This window comes from Antechinus flavipes, chromosome 3 (genome assembly GCF_016432865.1).
Source record: "Antechinus flavipes isolate AdamAnt ecotype Samford, QLD, Australia chromosome 3, AdamAnt_v2, whole genome shotgun sequence".
In the NCBI taxonomy this organism is placed as follows: domain Eukaryota; kingdom Metazoa; phylum Chordata; class Mammalia; order Dasyuromorphia; family Dasyuridae; genus Antechinus; species Antechinus flavipes.
This window is the reverse complement of record NC_067400.1, coordinates 257,703,708-257,721,651: the sequence shown is the minus strand read 5'-3', so window position 1 is coordinate 257,721,651 and position 17,944 is coordinate 257,703,708. Positions and strand designations below refer to the sequence as shown.

Genomic DNA, 17,944 nt, shown 5'->3' with positions numbered 1-17,944 from the left:
AGCTAGATAAAAGAGAACATGAAGTGCTATCCAGTAGAAGGGAATGGTGACAAAAAAACCTTTCATTCCTTTCTGACTAAAGCTGACAGGATTACAGTGTTGTCATACTATGCTGAATGCCACTCACAGGAGTCAGAATCACATTTTTCTTGATTCGTGTCTTATAATTTAGAAGGATGTTTTTTATTAAAAATAAACATTTTTTTAAAAAAAATTAATATATTTTCACAAAGAAGTTGTCTCCATTCTTAAAAAATATTCTATTAGGCTGGGCATTTTTAGGAAACATCCTTAGATAATTATAACAGGACCAATAAAGCTTAGATTATGTATACATGTTACGATTTTGCCCTAGAGATAAATTTTATGTAATTTACCAGCTGGTGTTTGAGGGATACTTTAATTTCGTGTGTTCTTAAACTAGAAATGAATAGGCCTCATTTCATAAGTTCAACCCATCCTAGCTTTCCTAAGGTTAATCTTAAGAAAAGCCTTGGGAAAAATGCATGTAGAGAATGAAATAGAAGGTAGGCTAACAATTACATACAATTTAAGAAAATCTAATTTAAAGCTCCATTTCTCATATAAATGTTTATTAATAAGATGGCAAAAAGAAAATACTCAGTCAACCAAAAAATATTTATTAAATGGCTATTATGTACCAGGTACTATGTTAAGCAATAGAAATACAGAAAAAGAGTTAAAAACAGCCCCTGCACCTTCAAGGAATTTACATAATTATTTGAAAAAGTTGTATTAAGTTCTTACTATATGCAAAGAACTCTGCTGACCATCACTCACACTCACACTCGCACACAGTTTCAGCTTTAACTTATTTGGAAAAGTTCTGTGGTCCTTAGCAAAATAGCTTTTACTGTGTGTTCTTTAATGTCACATCCTTTGATAAAATCGTATCCATTGCTTTTGTCAAACCATTTATCAGGAGCAAACACTTTGGAACAAAAGCTTTCTTTATTGCATCTTCAGTAGCTATAGTTTCTGAGAAGAACAGTTGTTGAGCTGGTTCTCTACAAGGATTGATCCTTTGGAGAGTGGCCAATGAGACCAATTTGTGGTTTAGGGACCACTTTTTCCTGGGGCTCTTAATATTATATGCCTACTAGTGGTAATAGAAGAAAAATTGATGTTAGTAGTAGCAGAGATGATGAGGCCCTTCGCCACAAGAGTTGTTTCTTTTGGTGATGGCAATATGGGCCAAGCTTGAATCAAAGAGAAGTACATTAGAGGACTTGACACTTCCCAAGATACTTGGACCTTTTCTGTGTTGTGAGGGGAGAAATAACTATCAAAGTACTTGCTGCCACCTGTCTCTAGGTGCCTTGTTTAGCTAGCTTGTCTGCTCCAGTGGTGACAATGATAGCTGAAATGTGTGTGTGGCTAGGAGCAAAGCTGGTACTCTAGAAAACTATTGTGATGATATATACATATATATACATATATATATATACATATATATATATATATATACAGAGAGAGAGGGGGGGGGTGGGAAGGATCTGGAACAGATAGAACAGAAGGGACTAATTTTTGAGTGATTGAGTACAGATTCCTATAGAAGAGAGACAGTTAAGTTGAATGTTTCAGCATTTCAGTAATGTGAGACAGCTAGTACAAAAGCAGAGATAGAAATTGGACCATAAAATGTTGGAGGAGGGTAATGTACAAGACAGAATAGGCACAAAGAGAGTTCACATTGTAAAGTCCTTTAAATGCCAGGTAGAAGAGTTTATTTTTGATCTTAGAAGAATAGGAGCACAGCATGGATTTGTACTTCTAAGAAAATCATTTTGTGGGCTCTCTGTAGGATTGATTAGAATGGGAAGAAACTTTGGAGACCAATTAGACCCATTACAGTAATCCAGACAACAAGTGGGGGAGTGGAGAGCATGGCTGTGTGAATGGGGGGGCAGGCCTGAGGGGCGTGGCTGTATGAATGAAGAAATGATGTTGTATGTAATGTTGTAGAAGTAGAAACTACAAGATTTGGATGACATAGGTATTACACCTGAATGAGTGGGAGAGCACTCTTAATGCAAATATTCATCATGTCAGACTCTTAAAGTTGGAATACGTAGCCCATCCCATTTTATGAACTCAATGGCAATTATCTTTACAATGATTATTGGTGATAAATATGGAAGTAATGTGTAACCCAGTCTAGTGAAAAAAGAACTGGATCTTGTTGTTTGGTTGATTAGTCATATCAAACTCTGTGACCATAGGAACATCAATGCCAGCCATGGTTTTTTCTTGGCAAAGATACTGAATTGATTTAAGTGAATTAAGTAAACAGGATTAAGCAATTTAGCAATTTACCCAATCTGAGGCCAGATTTGAATTTGGGTCTTCAGCACTGTATCCACTGAACCACCTAGCTGCCTCTTTTCTAAACTCATATTCTAATCTAATTCTTCTTGGTCCTTAAAACTGTTAACCACTTGGCCCAGATCTACTTTCCAACATTAGTATCCATTACTCCCCTTTCCATATAATGTGGTCCATCCAATCTGGTCTCTTTGCTGCCCCTCATGTACAACACTCCATCTTATGATTTCCATGCCTTCTAATAACCTATCCCTAATGATTCTTTATTTCCTTCCAAACACTGTTGAGTCACTACCTTCAACATGAAGCCTTTTCTGATCATCCTTGCTGCTGCTTCCCTCTCCCTTTTCCTCTCCTTCCCCAACAGCTCCCAGTTATTTTGAGGAAAGGAATTGGCATTTTTTGACTCTCTTCTATTTTCAGTGCTCAGCACATTGCTTGGCCCATAATAAAATGCTTGTTGATTGAATAATTGTATTTTTTTATGTATAATATTTATGTACATCTTATCTGCTCCAATAGAATGTAAACTCCTTTAGAGAAGGGAATATTTTCATTTTTGTCTTTGTATACGCAACACCTATCATAGTACTTGGTACATAGTTGTTATTTAATAAATGTTTATTCATTTCTTTATTGACTAACTGATCTTTTAAGCAAATTGTTTAACATTTGGCCCTCCATTTTTTTTTTATCTCTAATGAGAGCATTTGGGTCAGATTAATCTCTTAGGGTACCTTTCAGGTTTAAAAGTCTTTTAGTATAAATAAATTGTAGGGAAGTAGTAATTTGAATTCTTAAGAGTTTTTTAAAAGCTTGTTTATTGAATTAATGGCAAGATATTCTTAAATATATGTTTAATAAAAAGTATTCTTGGTCACTTTTAACTTTGATTATTTAATTGGTCATACCTACAGGCACTTGCTGTTCTTTAAATATACAGTGCCTCCAAAAAGATGCCCTTTTTTTTTGCCTTGTTTATTACACTTCTGTAATTCAAATACAATTTGAGATCTCAAATACCTAAAGGGGAGTTTTCAAGCCCTAATTGCTATGGGATCTATCTTACATCTCAAATTTTAAAAGAGCAGAAAAAGGAAAGGGGCTGATCAAAATTCTGGCCCATTACATGAATTGAATGTGAAGTGCTACTTATAACCATAGTTACTCTAAAGAGTATGATAGTGGAATATATGTACTATGGGGACAGGGGAATAGAATCTTTGCCATTGTCTGTGTTTGAATAAATTATCAAGTAGCCCCAGACAATATTACCAGAAGTTATTCATCAACATAGAGCTTTCAGATGGTCCATTTTTAGGTGAAGTCTCTTGCCATTCCTACAACCCAGATTTTATGTAATGCTTTAAACATTTTTACTTTATTTTATTTTGTCGTTATCTGGTCCTAGTAGCAAATGATAAATATGTTATTTGTTCCTGTTTTAGAAATAATTTGAATTTCCTAATGGGCTCTTGGTGGCCTAACCTTGAAGATCTTTATGAAGCAAATGTCCCAGTATATAGATTCATTCAGCGACCTGGAGATTTGGTCTGGATAAATGCAGGCACTGTCCACTGGGTTCAGGCTATTGGATGGTGCAACAACATTGCTTGGAATGTTGGCCCCCTTACAGGTATTTTAAAAAATATGAAGAGTATGCTAAAATATTTGAGACAATAACTCAGTAAAAGTCTTGATTTTTTTTTTTTTAACTTGTTTCTCTTCCAGAAAGAATAATCTCTAATAAGCATAGTCCTTGGCATCTACTGGGAAATAACTTATTAAAATCTGTAGAAGAAACTGCCAGCCAGGTTGCTTAAAAGCTTATTTTGCAAATCAAAAATTGAATTCTAGCTAGCCAGTTTCAATCAGATATGGCTAGATTTTGCACATTATTGATGTAATTTTTATAACAAGATATTGTTACTTTTTACATTATTCAAAACTTACATGGTAACTTATCATGATTGAATAGAAGTTTGAGTGTTCCCTCACTTCATTGTAAAACATAAAAAATAATCTTAGGATATTCTATTAGATTGTGTTATATTTTTTAAATTCAGTAAGGTGGTTATATATAGCTTACAAATATTTTTAATGTTGTATTGCTTTAAAAACAAGTTACTTATTTGGGGGGGGTTTTCCTTCACTTTTAGCCTGCCAGTATAAATTGGCAGTGGAACGGTACGAGTGGAACAAATTACAGAGTGTGAAATCAATAGTGCCCATGATTCATCTATCTTGGAATATGGCGCGAAATATCAAGGTTTCCGATCCAAAGCTTTTTGAAATGATCAAGTAAGTGCTTTGCGAAACTACTAGAATTCTCCTCTGCTGTGGAAGAGGGGAAGAATATGAAGTTACTTCTTTTTTCTGGGTACAGTGTTAATTTCAAAGCAAGTACTAGGTCTGGACTGAAGCACTGGAAAAGAGCACAAAGTTCATGTTATCCAACTTCTTCATAAAAAGAAAGAATAAAGGGACCATTTTTCACAGAGAGCATAAATCAGAGCCAGGATTCAAACTCAGTGTCCCTGAAAACTTCCAGAACCCAGCTTCTCTCTTTTTCCACTCTTAATTAATGTGGCTCATACTTTGTTTTTTTAAAGTTCCATCCTTACTTGGCTATATATGCAGAGAAGGAAAGAAATGATATGGATAATTCAAAGACTGTTTCCAATTTATATCATTTTCTCTTTTTCTTCATCTTTCCCCAAGTTAGGAACAAGAATACTTAACTTGGATGGGTGCCTAGCCCAACTGATTGTCTCAGGTTTGGGGAAGAGAACTAGTAGGGACAGTTTCAGTACAAGATTATTATGTAGAGAATCCTAGATAAAGAAAATAAGGTTTCAGTATATGTTGTGTTGTTTTCTAGTTAAACAGCAGATATATTTTGTTTTCTTTTATCTATATAAATTAGAATTATTGGCTTTTTAATTTTAGTGACATAATTTAGACAAATTTTATCGATATGCCTTTTGCATTTATTAAAAGTTCATTTTATAGATATTTTGTGAATTAGCTAATGATTTTAAAACAATTTAAAAATACCATTGTTAAATAGAATAAGAATCAAAGCTAATCTTTAGTACTTCAATGAATCTGACTGATGCTTTATAATGTACCATATTTTCAATCAAGTGCTACTTGAAAATTATAGAGTATTGCCTTGTTTTGTATGAAAAAGAAAAATGCCAACAAGTAATATAAATGCCTTTTTAGTGTGGGGGTTGTCCTACAAAACAAAATAATTTGTTATTTTAATTTGCTATCTAATCTGTGTTCCTTCCATGGTACTATATGACATATATGTTAAACAAAACTATTTATGTGACAATATGTCAAAAAAGGTAGGTATAATAAGTAGTATGTCGAAAGCAAGAAAAACCTGGTCATTTAGCATATTTAGTGAGATTTATTAATATTAGTGGAACCAAGAATTTTGAGAGATTTTACTTTAAATTATAGGGCAGATGCAAATAAAGGTCTACAGCAGAAAACATTGTTCTTTAGATATTCTCTTGCATATAAAACAAATCATCCGCAATAACAAAAAAAATTTGATGGTCCTAAAATCATAGTTACAGTAGATAATTGAGCTTCCCACCTAGTAATATAGGTATCCTGTCTAAATCGTCTTCATCATGATGTAACATTTTCTTAAACATTTCTGTGTATCAGTGTCTCAGTACATTTGAATAAAGCCTATTCTAATTGTTAGCAAATTCTTCATTCTTGTGTGAATGTATGATCTCAATGCTATGGGTTTACAATAATAGTAATATCTTAACAATTCATTACAGCACTTGGAGTATGGACTGTCCATCTTTAATCTGTCATCCAGCTATACATACATCTCTTATAAAGATAGCAAATAACAGCTTTATCATTGGGCAGAAATTTGCCTCTTGTAAATTCCACTTGAGCCTAAAAAAAAAGTTCCTATCATTCACATTAAATATTTCAAAATTGCTATCTTGTCCTTTACTTGTTCTTTTGTTCTTTAGACTAAACATGCTTTCTGTGTCTTGATCCAGTTCTTCTAGCCAAATGACAATTATGTGATTCACCACTGAAGACTTCCTTTTAGGCTAATTCTGATGCATTAATTAACATTCTGGGTACTATTGTTTAACTGTCACAGTATATAATTAACTTTTATCAATCATGAAATAGAAATTTATGTTTAAAATGTATAGATATAAGCATGCTCTTATACACTGGATAAAATTGTCCTTGCCAGAGCAAACCCAAACCAGAAAGTTTAGGAACCAATGAGGGTTTATTGAGTGTGCCAGCAAGGTATCCCCAGCCATGCAAGCAGAAACTCCTCAGAAGAACAAAAGGACAAGACTTTTAAATAGATTTCACTTAGGCTGGAGGTAAATTGGGTACTAAGCAACTTTTAATTGGACAGGGCTTGTTACTTGGGGGTTTGGAAATAGGACATGTAAAAGGAGAGAGGCTCTTGAGATTAGCTGTTTCTATATATTAGGACTTTCAGTAGAAAGGAACATCAAAGACAAGACAGGGATTGCAGTACAAACAGGATCAGAGACAAAAACACAGGAACTGTAGGCAAAATGGAGTTGCTTTAATTTCTCAATAAGGTAGTATTTTTAGTATATTTATGTCATCAGTGAATGAAAAACACTACTAATTTTTTTTGGGAGGTGGGGAATACAAAGGCAAAAAGAATTATTATCTACTTGGGAGAAACAACACGTACAAGAAAAATAAATCTTTAAGGAGGGTGGTGTGGGAATTGGTTTTGGTTAACTAGGCTTATTATTGGTCAATATAGGGAACTCCCAATGTAGGCACTCCTGCCATTGCAAATTAGCTGTTCATCTCAAATTTAGAATCTTTCATCAGACCTGGCCCACCAACTAGTAACTGATTTGCCTGTGGTCACATAGCTGTATCAGACAATTTTTTTTTTTTTTTTTGAAAGCTCACATTTTTCTCCTTTTCCCCTCATCCCCCCACTTTTATTTTTCCAATTAGATGAAATATAGTTTTCAACATTAATTTTTTCATTATTGCTCCATTGGAACTAATTTGGTTCATCTCATTGCTGAAGATGGCCAGGTCCATCAGAATTAATCATCATATAGTATTGTTGTTGAAGTATATAATGATCTCCCGGTCCTGCTCATTTCACTCAGCATCACTTCATGTAAGTCTCTACAGGCCTTTCTGAAATCATCCTGCTGGTCATTTCTTACCGAACAATAATATTCCATAATATTCATATACCACAATTTATTCAGCCATTCTCCAATTGATGGTCATCCACTCAGTTTCCAGTTTCTAGCCTCTACAAAGAGGGCTGCCATAAATATTCTTGCACATACAGGTCCCATTCCCTTCTTTAAGATCTCTTTGGGATATAAGCCCGACTGGGAATCTCTTAGTGCAACTAGGTATAGATATAGATATAGACACACACACACACACACACACACACATATTTATCCATATAAAATTCAGCATTTTTCTTTGAAAGCTTCACTATTTGCCTGTTGCTTTCCTAATGTTTTCTATAAGGTTATATTTGAGTTGAGTCCTGGAGGAAATAATGAGGCGCATCTTATGAGACAGGAGAAAAGATGGAGTGCATTCCAGGCATGCTAGAGAACCAGTAGAAAGGTGCATAGAAAAGAGAATGCTACTTGTCAGAAAAAACAAGGTCCATTTGGCTGTACTGTTTAGTACATCAAAATGGCATTTTTGTTTTAATAGGGCTAGGTTTCTATAAGATTGATCAAGGAACATTAATGTACCAAGCATTGTAAAATGCACTGAGAACACAAATACAAAATGAAACAATGCACCCCAGCAGTTTTATGTTATAACAGAGGCAACAATGATGCAAAGTAGAGACAAGGTAATTGGCATTTGGGGATTCCAGGAAGGACTTCATTTAGAAAATGATTCTTGAGCTCTATCTTAAAAGGAAACCAGGGTTTCCAAGGAACAGAACTGAGAGGGGAGTGCCTTCCAAGCATGGAAGACAGCCAGTATAAAATGAAGAAGGAGTTGGAATGGCAAGTTGACTAATTGTGGCTGGATCATAGAGTATATCAAGGAGATAATATGTATGTAATGTGTTGAAAAAATTGAATGAGGTTTTAGACAGCTTTAAAAACCAAACAGATGAGTATATATTTGCCATTAAATGTAATGTGAATCCACCGAAGTTTGTGAAATAGTAGAGAGTGAGATAGAGTAAAATCACTTTAGTTATATAGATGACAGATCAGTGTGGAGAAAAACAAGCTAGAGAGAACAATTTGGATATTATTTTGGTAATCTTAACAGTAAAAATAATTGTGTGTGTATGTATGTATACATGTATGTACATACGTACATCTTGGCATTCAAAATCTTTACACAATATGCCTTTTCCTATTTTTGTGCCTTTTTTCCCCTTTTAATCTACTACATAAAACTGTTACTTCCAACTTTTGGAAGTGCATAATTCTATTTGCACTTTTCTTCTATCTGGAATACCTTTGCTTTTCTATAACTATTAGAATTTTACCTGTCTTTTTAAGATCCAGGTTAGCTTTTGCATTTTCCATGAAGCTTTCCCTGATCCTGTCAGCTACAAATGTCTCTCCTATTTCTGAAATTCCATTATAAAATGTTAGAACTTTTGCTAAACTATATTCTTATTTTATATATATCTCATGTTTCCCAAGTGTACTATAAGCCCTTTGAGAAAAAGGAGATTGTCTTATACTTCTTTTTAATTTTATCTTATTCCCTGTTAATAGTACTTATTAAGGCAGCATGCCATCAGGAAAACAGAATTAAACCTGAATTCTAGTGCCAACTTTGCCATCACCTACTGATGAGGCTTTGCAAGTCATTTTTCTATTTCTTTAAATGAGAGTTATATGAGAGAAATAATCTCTCCTTTATAAAATTTTATTTTTCTGATCTGCTGGATCTTTTGATTCAAATAAATTTTGAACTAGAGAGGACTTCTCAATTATATAGTCTAATTCCTTCATTTTGAACCATAGAAACTTAAGAGAGATTAAGTCCCCTCCTTACTTGCTTTGGAGTCCATTCGTTTTTTCTTTGGACTCTCAACAAGCCAATCAACTTCAACATTATGGATCCAACTCCCTGACACTTAAAACTAAGTTCTTGATAGGTTGCAATCTCATTGATGGAGTGTTCTCATATCAGAAAATTCTAGGGACATTAAATTATAGGTCATCTTTATCTTAGCATAATTTAATTTATTTTGATTCTTGATTCACTAATTGCCAAAAGCCATTTACCTCCAGGTCAGATTGACATAAAGTACTATGCTTTGTTAAATATCTCAAAAGACTCTTTTTGAGCTTTGAAATTCCTATTGGAAGTAAAACATTTTTAACCAAACCTTGATTAATCCAACTTTAGTCTCAAATGGTATCAGACTGTATGCATGGTCTTGTAATCTTGATTCAGAAAAGGGTTTCTTAACCTTTTTTAGTGTCATGGATTTCACTAAAAGTTTATTGAAAGATATAACCTCCTTTGCATGATGGAAATTATGCATTTCATTTTGAATTTAGTGAAAATTAATGTGTAATTTTTCCTCTTCAAGTTCATGGACTCTATGTAAGAACTGTTGACTTAGAAGATCCTTTTATGATCTGATCTATATGTGTCTATAACCGTGCCACTCAAACTAGAAAGCTCTGCATACTTATATTACACCACAGCACTGTCACTTTTGATTTGTGAGAGAAAAGAAAACCAAATCCATATGTGCGAAAGTATAGCAATAATTTTTTGTGGTGGCAAAAAAGTGGAAACTGAGGGAATGCCCAACTGTTTTGGAATACTGAACAAGTTGTGGTATTTGGGTGTGTTGGAATATTATTGTACTTTAAAAAAATTAAGCAAAACCAGGAAAATAATGTACATTGTACCAGTAGTATTGTAAAGATAATCAATTCTGGAAGACTTGGTAATTGACCAATAGTGAGATCCAAAGGATTCATGATAAAAAATCCTATCCACTTCCAGTTAGACAATGTCATAAACCCAAGAGTACTGATTGAAATACTTTTTTCTTGTATTTTTCTTTCTCCTGGAAGACAGCTAATGTGGAAATACTGTTTTGCATGACTTAATATAATGGAATGTAAAGATATCGCATTTCTTGCCCTCAATTGATGGGGAGAGTCAGAGAGAGGGAGGGAGGAAAAGAATTAAGAACTTGGGGAGAGGAGAAACTAAAATTGAATTTTTAAAGGAAGAGAACATCAGAATCAGTGCTGCAACAGATTTGTTTGAATATACAAAAATAGCTATACCAGAATGTAAAATAGATAAATGCTACAAAGGAAGAACAATTAACTGCCTCAGGATTATAACAGAAGGAAAAATTACTTCTGATTGGAGGAATTTGAATTTCCAATTGAAAAATTCAGGGGAAAAAGCAGTATTTGATCTGGATCTTGAAGGATTTTTGATTAGATGATATAGAAAGAAAAATCATTCTAGGTTTAGGATATGTATGACAAAGTACTGGGGTGTTCTTTTCTCTAAAAAGGGAAGGGATTGATTTTGTCATTTGAAATGACAAAGTAGTAAATGTTTGAGAGATTTTTGAGAACTATGGACAGGTTAGGAGGAGGACATGAAGGTGCATATGTCTCTTATTAAAGCAGAAAATTACTTCTGAAGAATACATAATAGCATGTTTTCCAAATACATTTGAAGAAGAAAGTTTGCCAAAAAGAGTTTTGCCAAAAAAGTTAAAGAGAACAAAGATTATCTAAAACTATAAGGTCACCAACTTACATGGTGCAGTGGCTAAGAGTGCCACCTGAAATTAGAAAGAACCTCAATTCAAATCCTGCCGAAGACACTGGCTATATGACTTGTGCAATTTACTTATCTGTTTCCATTTCCTTATCTGTATAATATAGATTATTGTAACATCTGCCCTCCAAAGTTGTGAACATCAAATAACATTATATTTGTAATACCACTTGTCACAGTGCTTGGCAAATAAGTACGTAAGAAATTCTTCTCCCCTTCCTCCCTCTCTTTTTTCCTTCCTCCTTATTGGATTGTGGATTTTTTTTTTTAATATCTTAAAAAAATTTTAAGTAAAATAGATTTGGCCCAAATTGATATCTGTTCTTCCCTTATGTGTGAGAATTAATTCATAGTCCTGGTCATCTTGGGCCAATTATGAGTAGTAAGTCAGTTCCAAAGTGTCCTCTGAATTAGAAGTTAATTACCTTTCATTTAGTCAATTGCTTGTCATCCCGTGTCCTCATAACTACCTAACTTAGCTATTGTAGACTAGACCTCTGAGTTCTTTCCCTTTGGAACAAACTCAAATCATAAGCCATTTTCTCTAAGAAGTCTTCTTATTTAGTTAAAGCTAGTCTATTTGATTGATAAAGCTTCCTTGCATATTATCAGTTTTGATTCAGACTTGAATGGTGAATTAGAAGTAAACTAGGAAACTGGAAACTTGGATATAAAATTTTAACAGGAAACTCTTGAATGAAAATTTAAGCACCTAGAGAGTGGAGATTATTTTTCTCTTTGTATCCCCAGTACCTAGCGGAGTGCCTCGCACATTGGCACTTAATAAATGCTTGATTGATTATTTTTAATACTTTAATTCAGAACAAACATATAATGAAAGCCTGGTTGATTATTTTCATTCTTCAATTCAAAACAAACATGTAAAATAGCAGCATTTTTCATATTATGTGTGTATGTTTATATGTGTATATGTATGCATGTGCATGAAAGAATGTACAAGAACTATTTTGTTTGTGTTTCTGATGTTAGCCTTGTTGATAATTCTACTTATCATACTAATAAGGATTTGCCTGGTGATTTGACTATGCAGTTTTCTGCAAAACTCTTTATTTAATATTTATATGTCTCATTTTTCACTCAATGAGCCTAATAATTATTGCTGGTATTCATAAATTCATTGTTCTGTATGCTCAGTTTAATTTTGTACACTGTGAAAAAAATGTTTTTCAAACCTGGAAATAATCATTTTTTGCATAACAAAACTTATCTTTTTTAGAATTAGAATATAGCAAAGAAGTATAAGTTGAAGCAAAGTATTATGTTAATAGTTGTCATGTTCTCAGCCAAGTTCCTAGGTTAATTCTTTGTATTTGTTAAAGATGTCATTACCTATAGTATGCTAAGTACTATTTACAAGGCCATATGATTGATGTTCAATAATATTTGTGGATTTTTTTTTAATGCAGTTGTTTGCTAGGATAATGTCAGTTAAAATTGTAAAATATAAACTCCATATCACTTATTTTTTAAGCAAGTTACTCTAGAGCTTGAAACTAAGACCTAGGTAAATTAAATGACTTGCCTTAAATCATTTGAGTATTAGAGAAAGCATTTGAACTTGGGTGCTATTCTACTTGATTTTGACACCAATGATGTGAGGTGTACAATAGAGATTTGGAGGAATGAAGTACTTGAAATAGCCCAGGAAAGAATATATAGGAAAATTGTAATCATAAAGTTAAAAAGTTTCACAATATTTTATTTGATCATGTACTTTAAAGAAAAAAAAAAAGAATGCTTTTAAAAAAAAAAAAAAAAAGTTTTAGAATTAAACTTAACTGTGTAACCTGAAATGATGGAACCTTTCTACCTTTATAAGGTAAAATGAACATCTAAAATTTCATTGTGTTCTGGGAACTATCTTTAATTGAAATAACAATTCCACAACAATCCCTTCCACAACAATCACTAACAAGTAGTGATTCACCTTTTGCTTTGAGAGCTCAGATAAAGGGGGAACCCACTACCCCTCTTGTAACTTCTTTTTTTTTTTTTTTGAGCACTTTATTAGACAGTTGTCCCTTATTATTTAGCCTAAATTTGATTGTTCAAATTCAGCAAAGTCATAATCAAGTCTCTTTCCAAGATAAAAGTGGAGATAAGTTAATTCTGGCCAAAATAGACAAATTTTTGTGTTCAAACTATGTTGCTAATTTACCATATTTAACACAGAATGCATTATTTTTCATATTAGATTGTCATGCTTTTTATCATTAGTATCTTAAAATTTATAATTACTGTTTATATAATTGTTGTACATAAATGATTAAAAAATTAATAGATGCTGAGTTAGCGAAAGCAGAAATATAACTAAAACTTATCTGTGAGTCCTTCATTTTAAATCATTTAATATAAACCAACATTCTTTATTACTATAGCACTTTTACTATTCAATTACTGGTCATGTGTTTTATCTTGCTCCGCCCCTATCCATTAGGTATTGTCTATTGAGAACTCTGAAGCAATGTCAAACGCTGAGGGAAGCTCTTCTTGCTGCTGGAAAGGAGATTGTGTGGCATGGACGTTCAAAAGAAGAACCAGCTCATTACTGTAGCATCTGTGAGGTCAGTTCTCTTTCTTTCCATGGTTAGATGATTATTTTGAATCCATCTATTTTCCATTTTTATTCTTTAAGTAATTACTTGACTATACTATTAACTCAGCTTGATTTATTAAAAGGCAAACCACCAAAATAATACAAAAATAGTTTGTGAAATCCACTTTAATAAACTTGAAAATCATCAGGACATTTGGCTTACAGAGAATGTTCTTTCTCTGGATTGAAGAAATAAATTGATTTTGTTTGTACTGGGATTTTACCGAGTTAACCTATTTTCAGAGTTGTAGCAATTGTTAATGTGAGTCTAAGAACTCGCTAGTCTAAAGTGTGAATTCATTAATCTTTTCTCATGCATCCCAAACTTTTGAAGTTTTTAAATATGTAGGTGCCTTAGAAGAGTGTTAATATATTTGACACCATGCTTTCCAACAATTAGGCTTCTTTTAATTATTTCTCCTTCTAGAAGTGATGAGGGAAGATTTAATCTGTAAATGTATTAGCTTTAACTTTAAAGAGAATGATGATTTGTTTAAATTATTTTAGCAAATAACCTCCAAAATAAATGGGGATAAGAGGGGGAGCAGACAGGAATTCTTCCTCAACTTTCCTTATATGGGACAAACTGTTATCTTCCTTCTTTAAGATATTTCCTTTCTTTTCCATGCTTTGTCTCAACCAGTGTAGTTGTTTGTAGAAGTGATTACAATTATGACTATTGGTGAATTGTTATGCTAGGGAAATCTCTCTTGAACAAAGGTCAACCTTTAGGAGAGAAATGGGAAAAGTGGGTAAATGATTGAAAAATTGAAAGGCAAATCTTTTTTTTTTATTGGGTTTTGAAAGGTATCGTTAGCTGTTTTACATTATCTATTACTTTGTTATGCACAGTTATTCTTACAGACTTGTGCTTTTCTCTCTAATCAAATACTATTTAAAAGATAGGCTTGAAGTTAAAATAAAAATAGAATTTTAGGAAATTTGTTGTGATTTCTTAATTGAAATGATTCTCCAAGATCTTAATGCCATTGAAAGAAAAAACTTGTTAAGTTCCAAAGTCTTTTATATGCGTGTTCTGATTTTGTTATTTAACTGATTACATTTTTTCTTAAATTTTAATATCTTAGATCCTTATTTTTTTAATTCTTAATTTAAAAAAAAATTTATATCTTAAGTCCTTAACTAAAGGATTAAATAGTCACCTTAAATGCATGTAAACCCTAAATATCAAATACTTTATCATTTATCAGTGTATAAGAAGATCATACAATCAGTAAGTGGCTTAAGGCAAGATTTGAACCCAGAAAGATGAGTCTTCCTGACTCCAGGTCCAGTGCTTGATCTACTTTGCTATCCATCCTTGTATTCATATCCTCATTTAAATTCTTATCATGTCTTTCCTAGATTATTGGAGAGGCCTACTGTGTTACTCCCCTGACTTAAGTCATTCCCATCTCTGGGTCTTGGTACTGACTATCTCCTATGCTCAGAATTCCCATCGGCAAATTAAGCTTACAGCTCTGGTACCATTTTAGCATTTTCCCCTAACCCATTATATTTTGCCCACACATGCCTTGAAAAATAATTTCCTCCTTATTTGCAACTAAGAATTTTCAATATCTATACTTTTCTTTTCTGTGAAATAGGTAGAAGTCTTTGATCTGCTTTTCATCACTAATGAGAGCAATTCTAGAAAGACCTATATAGTACATTGCCAAGACTGTGCACGAAAAACAAACGGGAATCTGGAAAATTTTGTGGTGCTAGAACAGTACAGAATGGAGGACTTGATGCAAGTCTATGACCAATTTACATTAGTAAGTGAAATCAACATGTGAGTACATTATTAGCTGGGTTAAGAAGCAGCAGGTTTTTAAAATTTCTTTTCCAACCAGTAAATAGGAGGTAATGAAATACTTATAATTAAATATCTTCCTTATTTTTCATATTGTGTGTGTGTGTGTGTGTGTGTGTCTACACATACTGAGTAAGTATACCATCCTAATGATACCCCCTAAATCTTATGGTTCTTCTACTGCTGTGTGTTTTTTAAGACACTTGTATTTATCACACAGTGATCTCATTTGACAAAAGTATTCATTGTTAATGACTATAACAGGGAAGAAAACTAACAAATATAGAGATGTAGATAGATTTCTCTAGGCTTATTTTATCTATTGTTTTAAACAAAAGTGTTATCATTGGAAAACATTTGGCAAAGCTAACTTCCTAGTATGGTATAAGATTTGTGAAATTCAGATATAAAATCATTAGTGATGTAAATAGAATTATAAACAGAAACAAAAAAAATTTTTTTTTCACCCCACCTGTCATATGCATTAGCTCATATATGCTCATGTTAACACTGACATAGTAAGAGTTTTCACAGCTTTGGAAATTTACTTCATTGTGTTTTATCTGAAAGTGGTCTTTACAAATTTATCTAAACAGTAATTGAAAAAAATGCTATAAAGTATTTTCACTCTTTTGGCATGCATATATGAAAAATGCAATCTAGGAAAGTTTGTATCATAAACAAAGATAATGGGTGACAGTAATAGTGTTAAATTACTTTCCCTTCTCTTCTATAACACATTTTGGTTTTAAAAATATCAGCCACAAATTTCCAAAAACTAACATCTGGAAATAGGCTTATGATGCATTTTTTTGAGAGCTAGTAAAATGGACAGATAGGAGAATACGCTGGTGATATAGTTATTGAACTTTCCCTTAGATATGTTGCCTCCTCTGAACCTTTCTTCAAAAGCTGGCAAGAAAATTAAGATACCACTGTTTATATATGTTCATAATTAATTTACTTTGGGTTTTCTCCCCCAGGCTCCTCCATTACCATCCTCCTCATCTTGACATTGTTCCATGGACATTAAATGAGAACTTTTCTGATATTCAGGAAGTGACCCAGTTCTGCACCACTGGTTTTTGTAGCTATCCCGTAAGGCTGCTGACTGAAAGCTGTGTCTATGCAACCTTCCAAGTGCGGAGTGTCAACCAACTGGACAGGAGAGAGCACTGCTCCTACTCCAGAACTCAAAATAAAGCTGAACCAGCTATACTTCAAAAAAAAATTTCCACGTTTTGTATATATCTGACAAAACTGGCAACATTATACAGACTACTGACTTGAAGACCACCTCTTTTATATTTCTCTGTTTCTGGGCTGATGACTTGGTTTCATCCATTTCCTTATTCCCTTACCCTTTACCACCTCCAGAATTTTCCTTGGAAAAAGTACTAGCCTAGCTGGTCATTTCTTTGTAAGGTAGTTAGAAATTTTAAGTCTTTCTTTGGGCAATTTTTTTTTTTTTTAATGTGAAAAGTTAGGTGATAAATTTTTTTTTACTTTTATGTTTTTCTGTCTTGTTTTAAAACCATGACGGTTATACTTTTTGTTCTTAAATAAAACTTTAAAAAAATTAACAGCCAAGTCACAAAGATAATGGGTTGCACATAGACTAAGGAATAAATTTCAGATTTGTGATTTTTGTTTCTAATCTTGATGTAAATTTACACTATTTATAAATACATATTTATTGCTTGAAAATATTTGTGAATGGAATGCTGTTATTTTTTCCAGATTACCTGCCATTGAAATTTTAAGGAGTGCTGTCATTTCAAACACTACTCCTATTACATTTTCTATATGTAAATAAAACTGCTTAGCATTGTACAGAAACTTTTATTAAAATTGTTTAATGTTTAAAGAGTTTTTCTATTGTTTGAGTTTTAAAAAAAAAGCCTTTATGTACAGTGCCCAGTTTTTGTTCTTTTTTCAAAACTGATTATATATATTTTATATATACTTCTGTATGTATATATAATATATATAGAAATCTGAATATAAAATATATGTATAAAGATTTAGAAATTAAATTTTTCTCATTTTAAGTTTCACATCTATGGTAGATTTGAGGTGTCTACTGTAAAGTATTGCTTACAAAAGTATGATTATTTTTAAAGAAATATATATGGTATGTATCCTCAAGACCTAAAATGTCTTTCAGACTGGTTTATTGTTAAATTGCAATTACTGCAATAACAGACCAATAAACAATTACTGCCAAAAAAAAAAAAGTACAGTAGTAGAAAACAAGTACTGAAGTTATAAAGGGAATGTTCTGTGGGGTTTACTTATCTTGATGGATATCAAGAAATGGGAAG

At 32.7% G+C, this 17,944-nt stretch overlaps 1 protein-coding gene across 4 annotated transcripts in view; it reads left to right on the top strand.

Annotated features, from left to right (window-relative positions):
- The window catches only part of KDM6A (lysine demethylase 6A), a 238,885-nt gene extending 221,398 nt beyond the window's left edge, over window positions 1-17,487 (top strand). For all 4 annotated transcript variants that reach the window (XM_051984985.1, XM_051984984.1, XM_051984983.1 and 1 more), the window contains 5 exons: window positions 3,795-3,982; window positions 4,506-4,647; window positions 13,646-13,772; window positions 15,412-15,582; window positions 16,604-17,487. In XM_051984985.1, coding sequence (XP_051840945.1) covers window positions 3,795-3,982; window positions 4,506-4,647; window positions 13,646-13,772; window positions 15,412-15,582; window positions 16,604-16,633 — 658 coding nt within the window. In that variant the 3' untranslated portion in view covers window positions 16,634-17,487. The remainder of the gene's footprint in view (window positions 1-3,794; window positions 3,983-4,505; window positions 4,648-13,645; window positions 13,773-15,411; window positions 15,583-16,603) is intronic.
- Window positions 17,488-17,944: the final 457 nt, after the last annotated feature.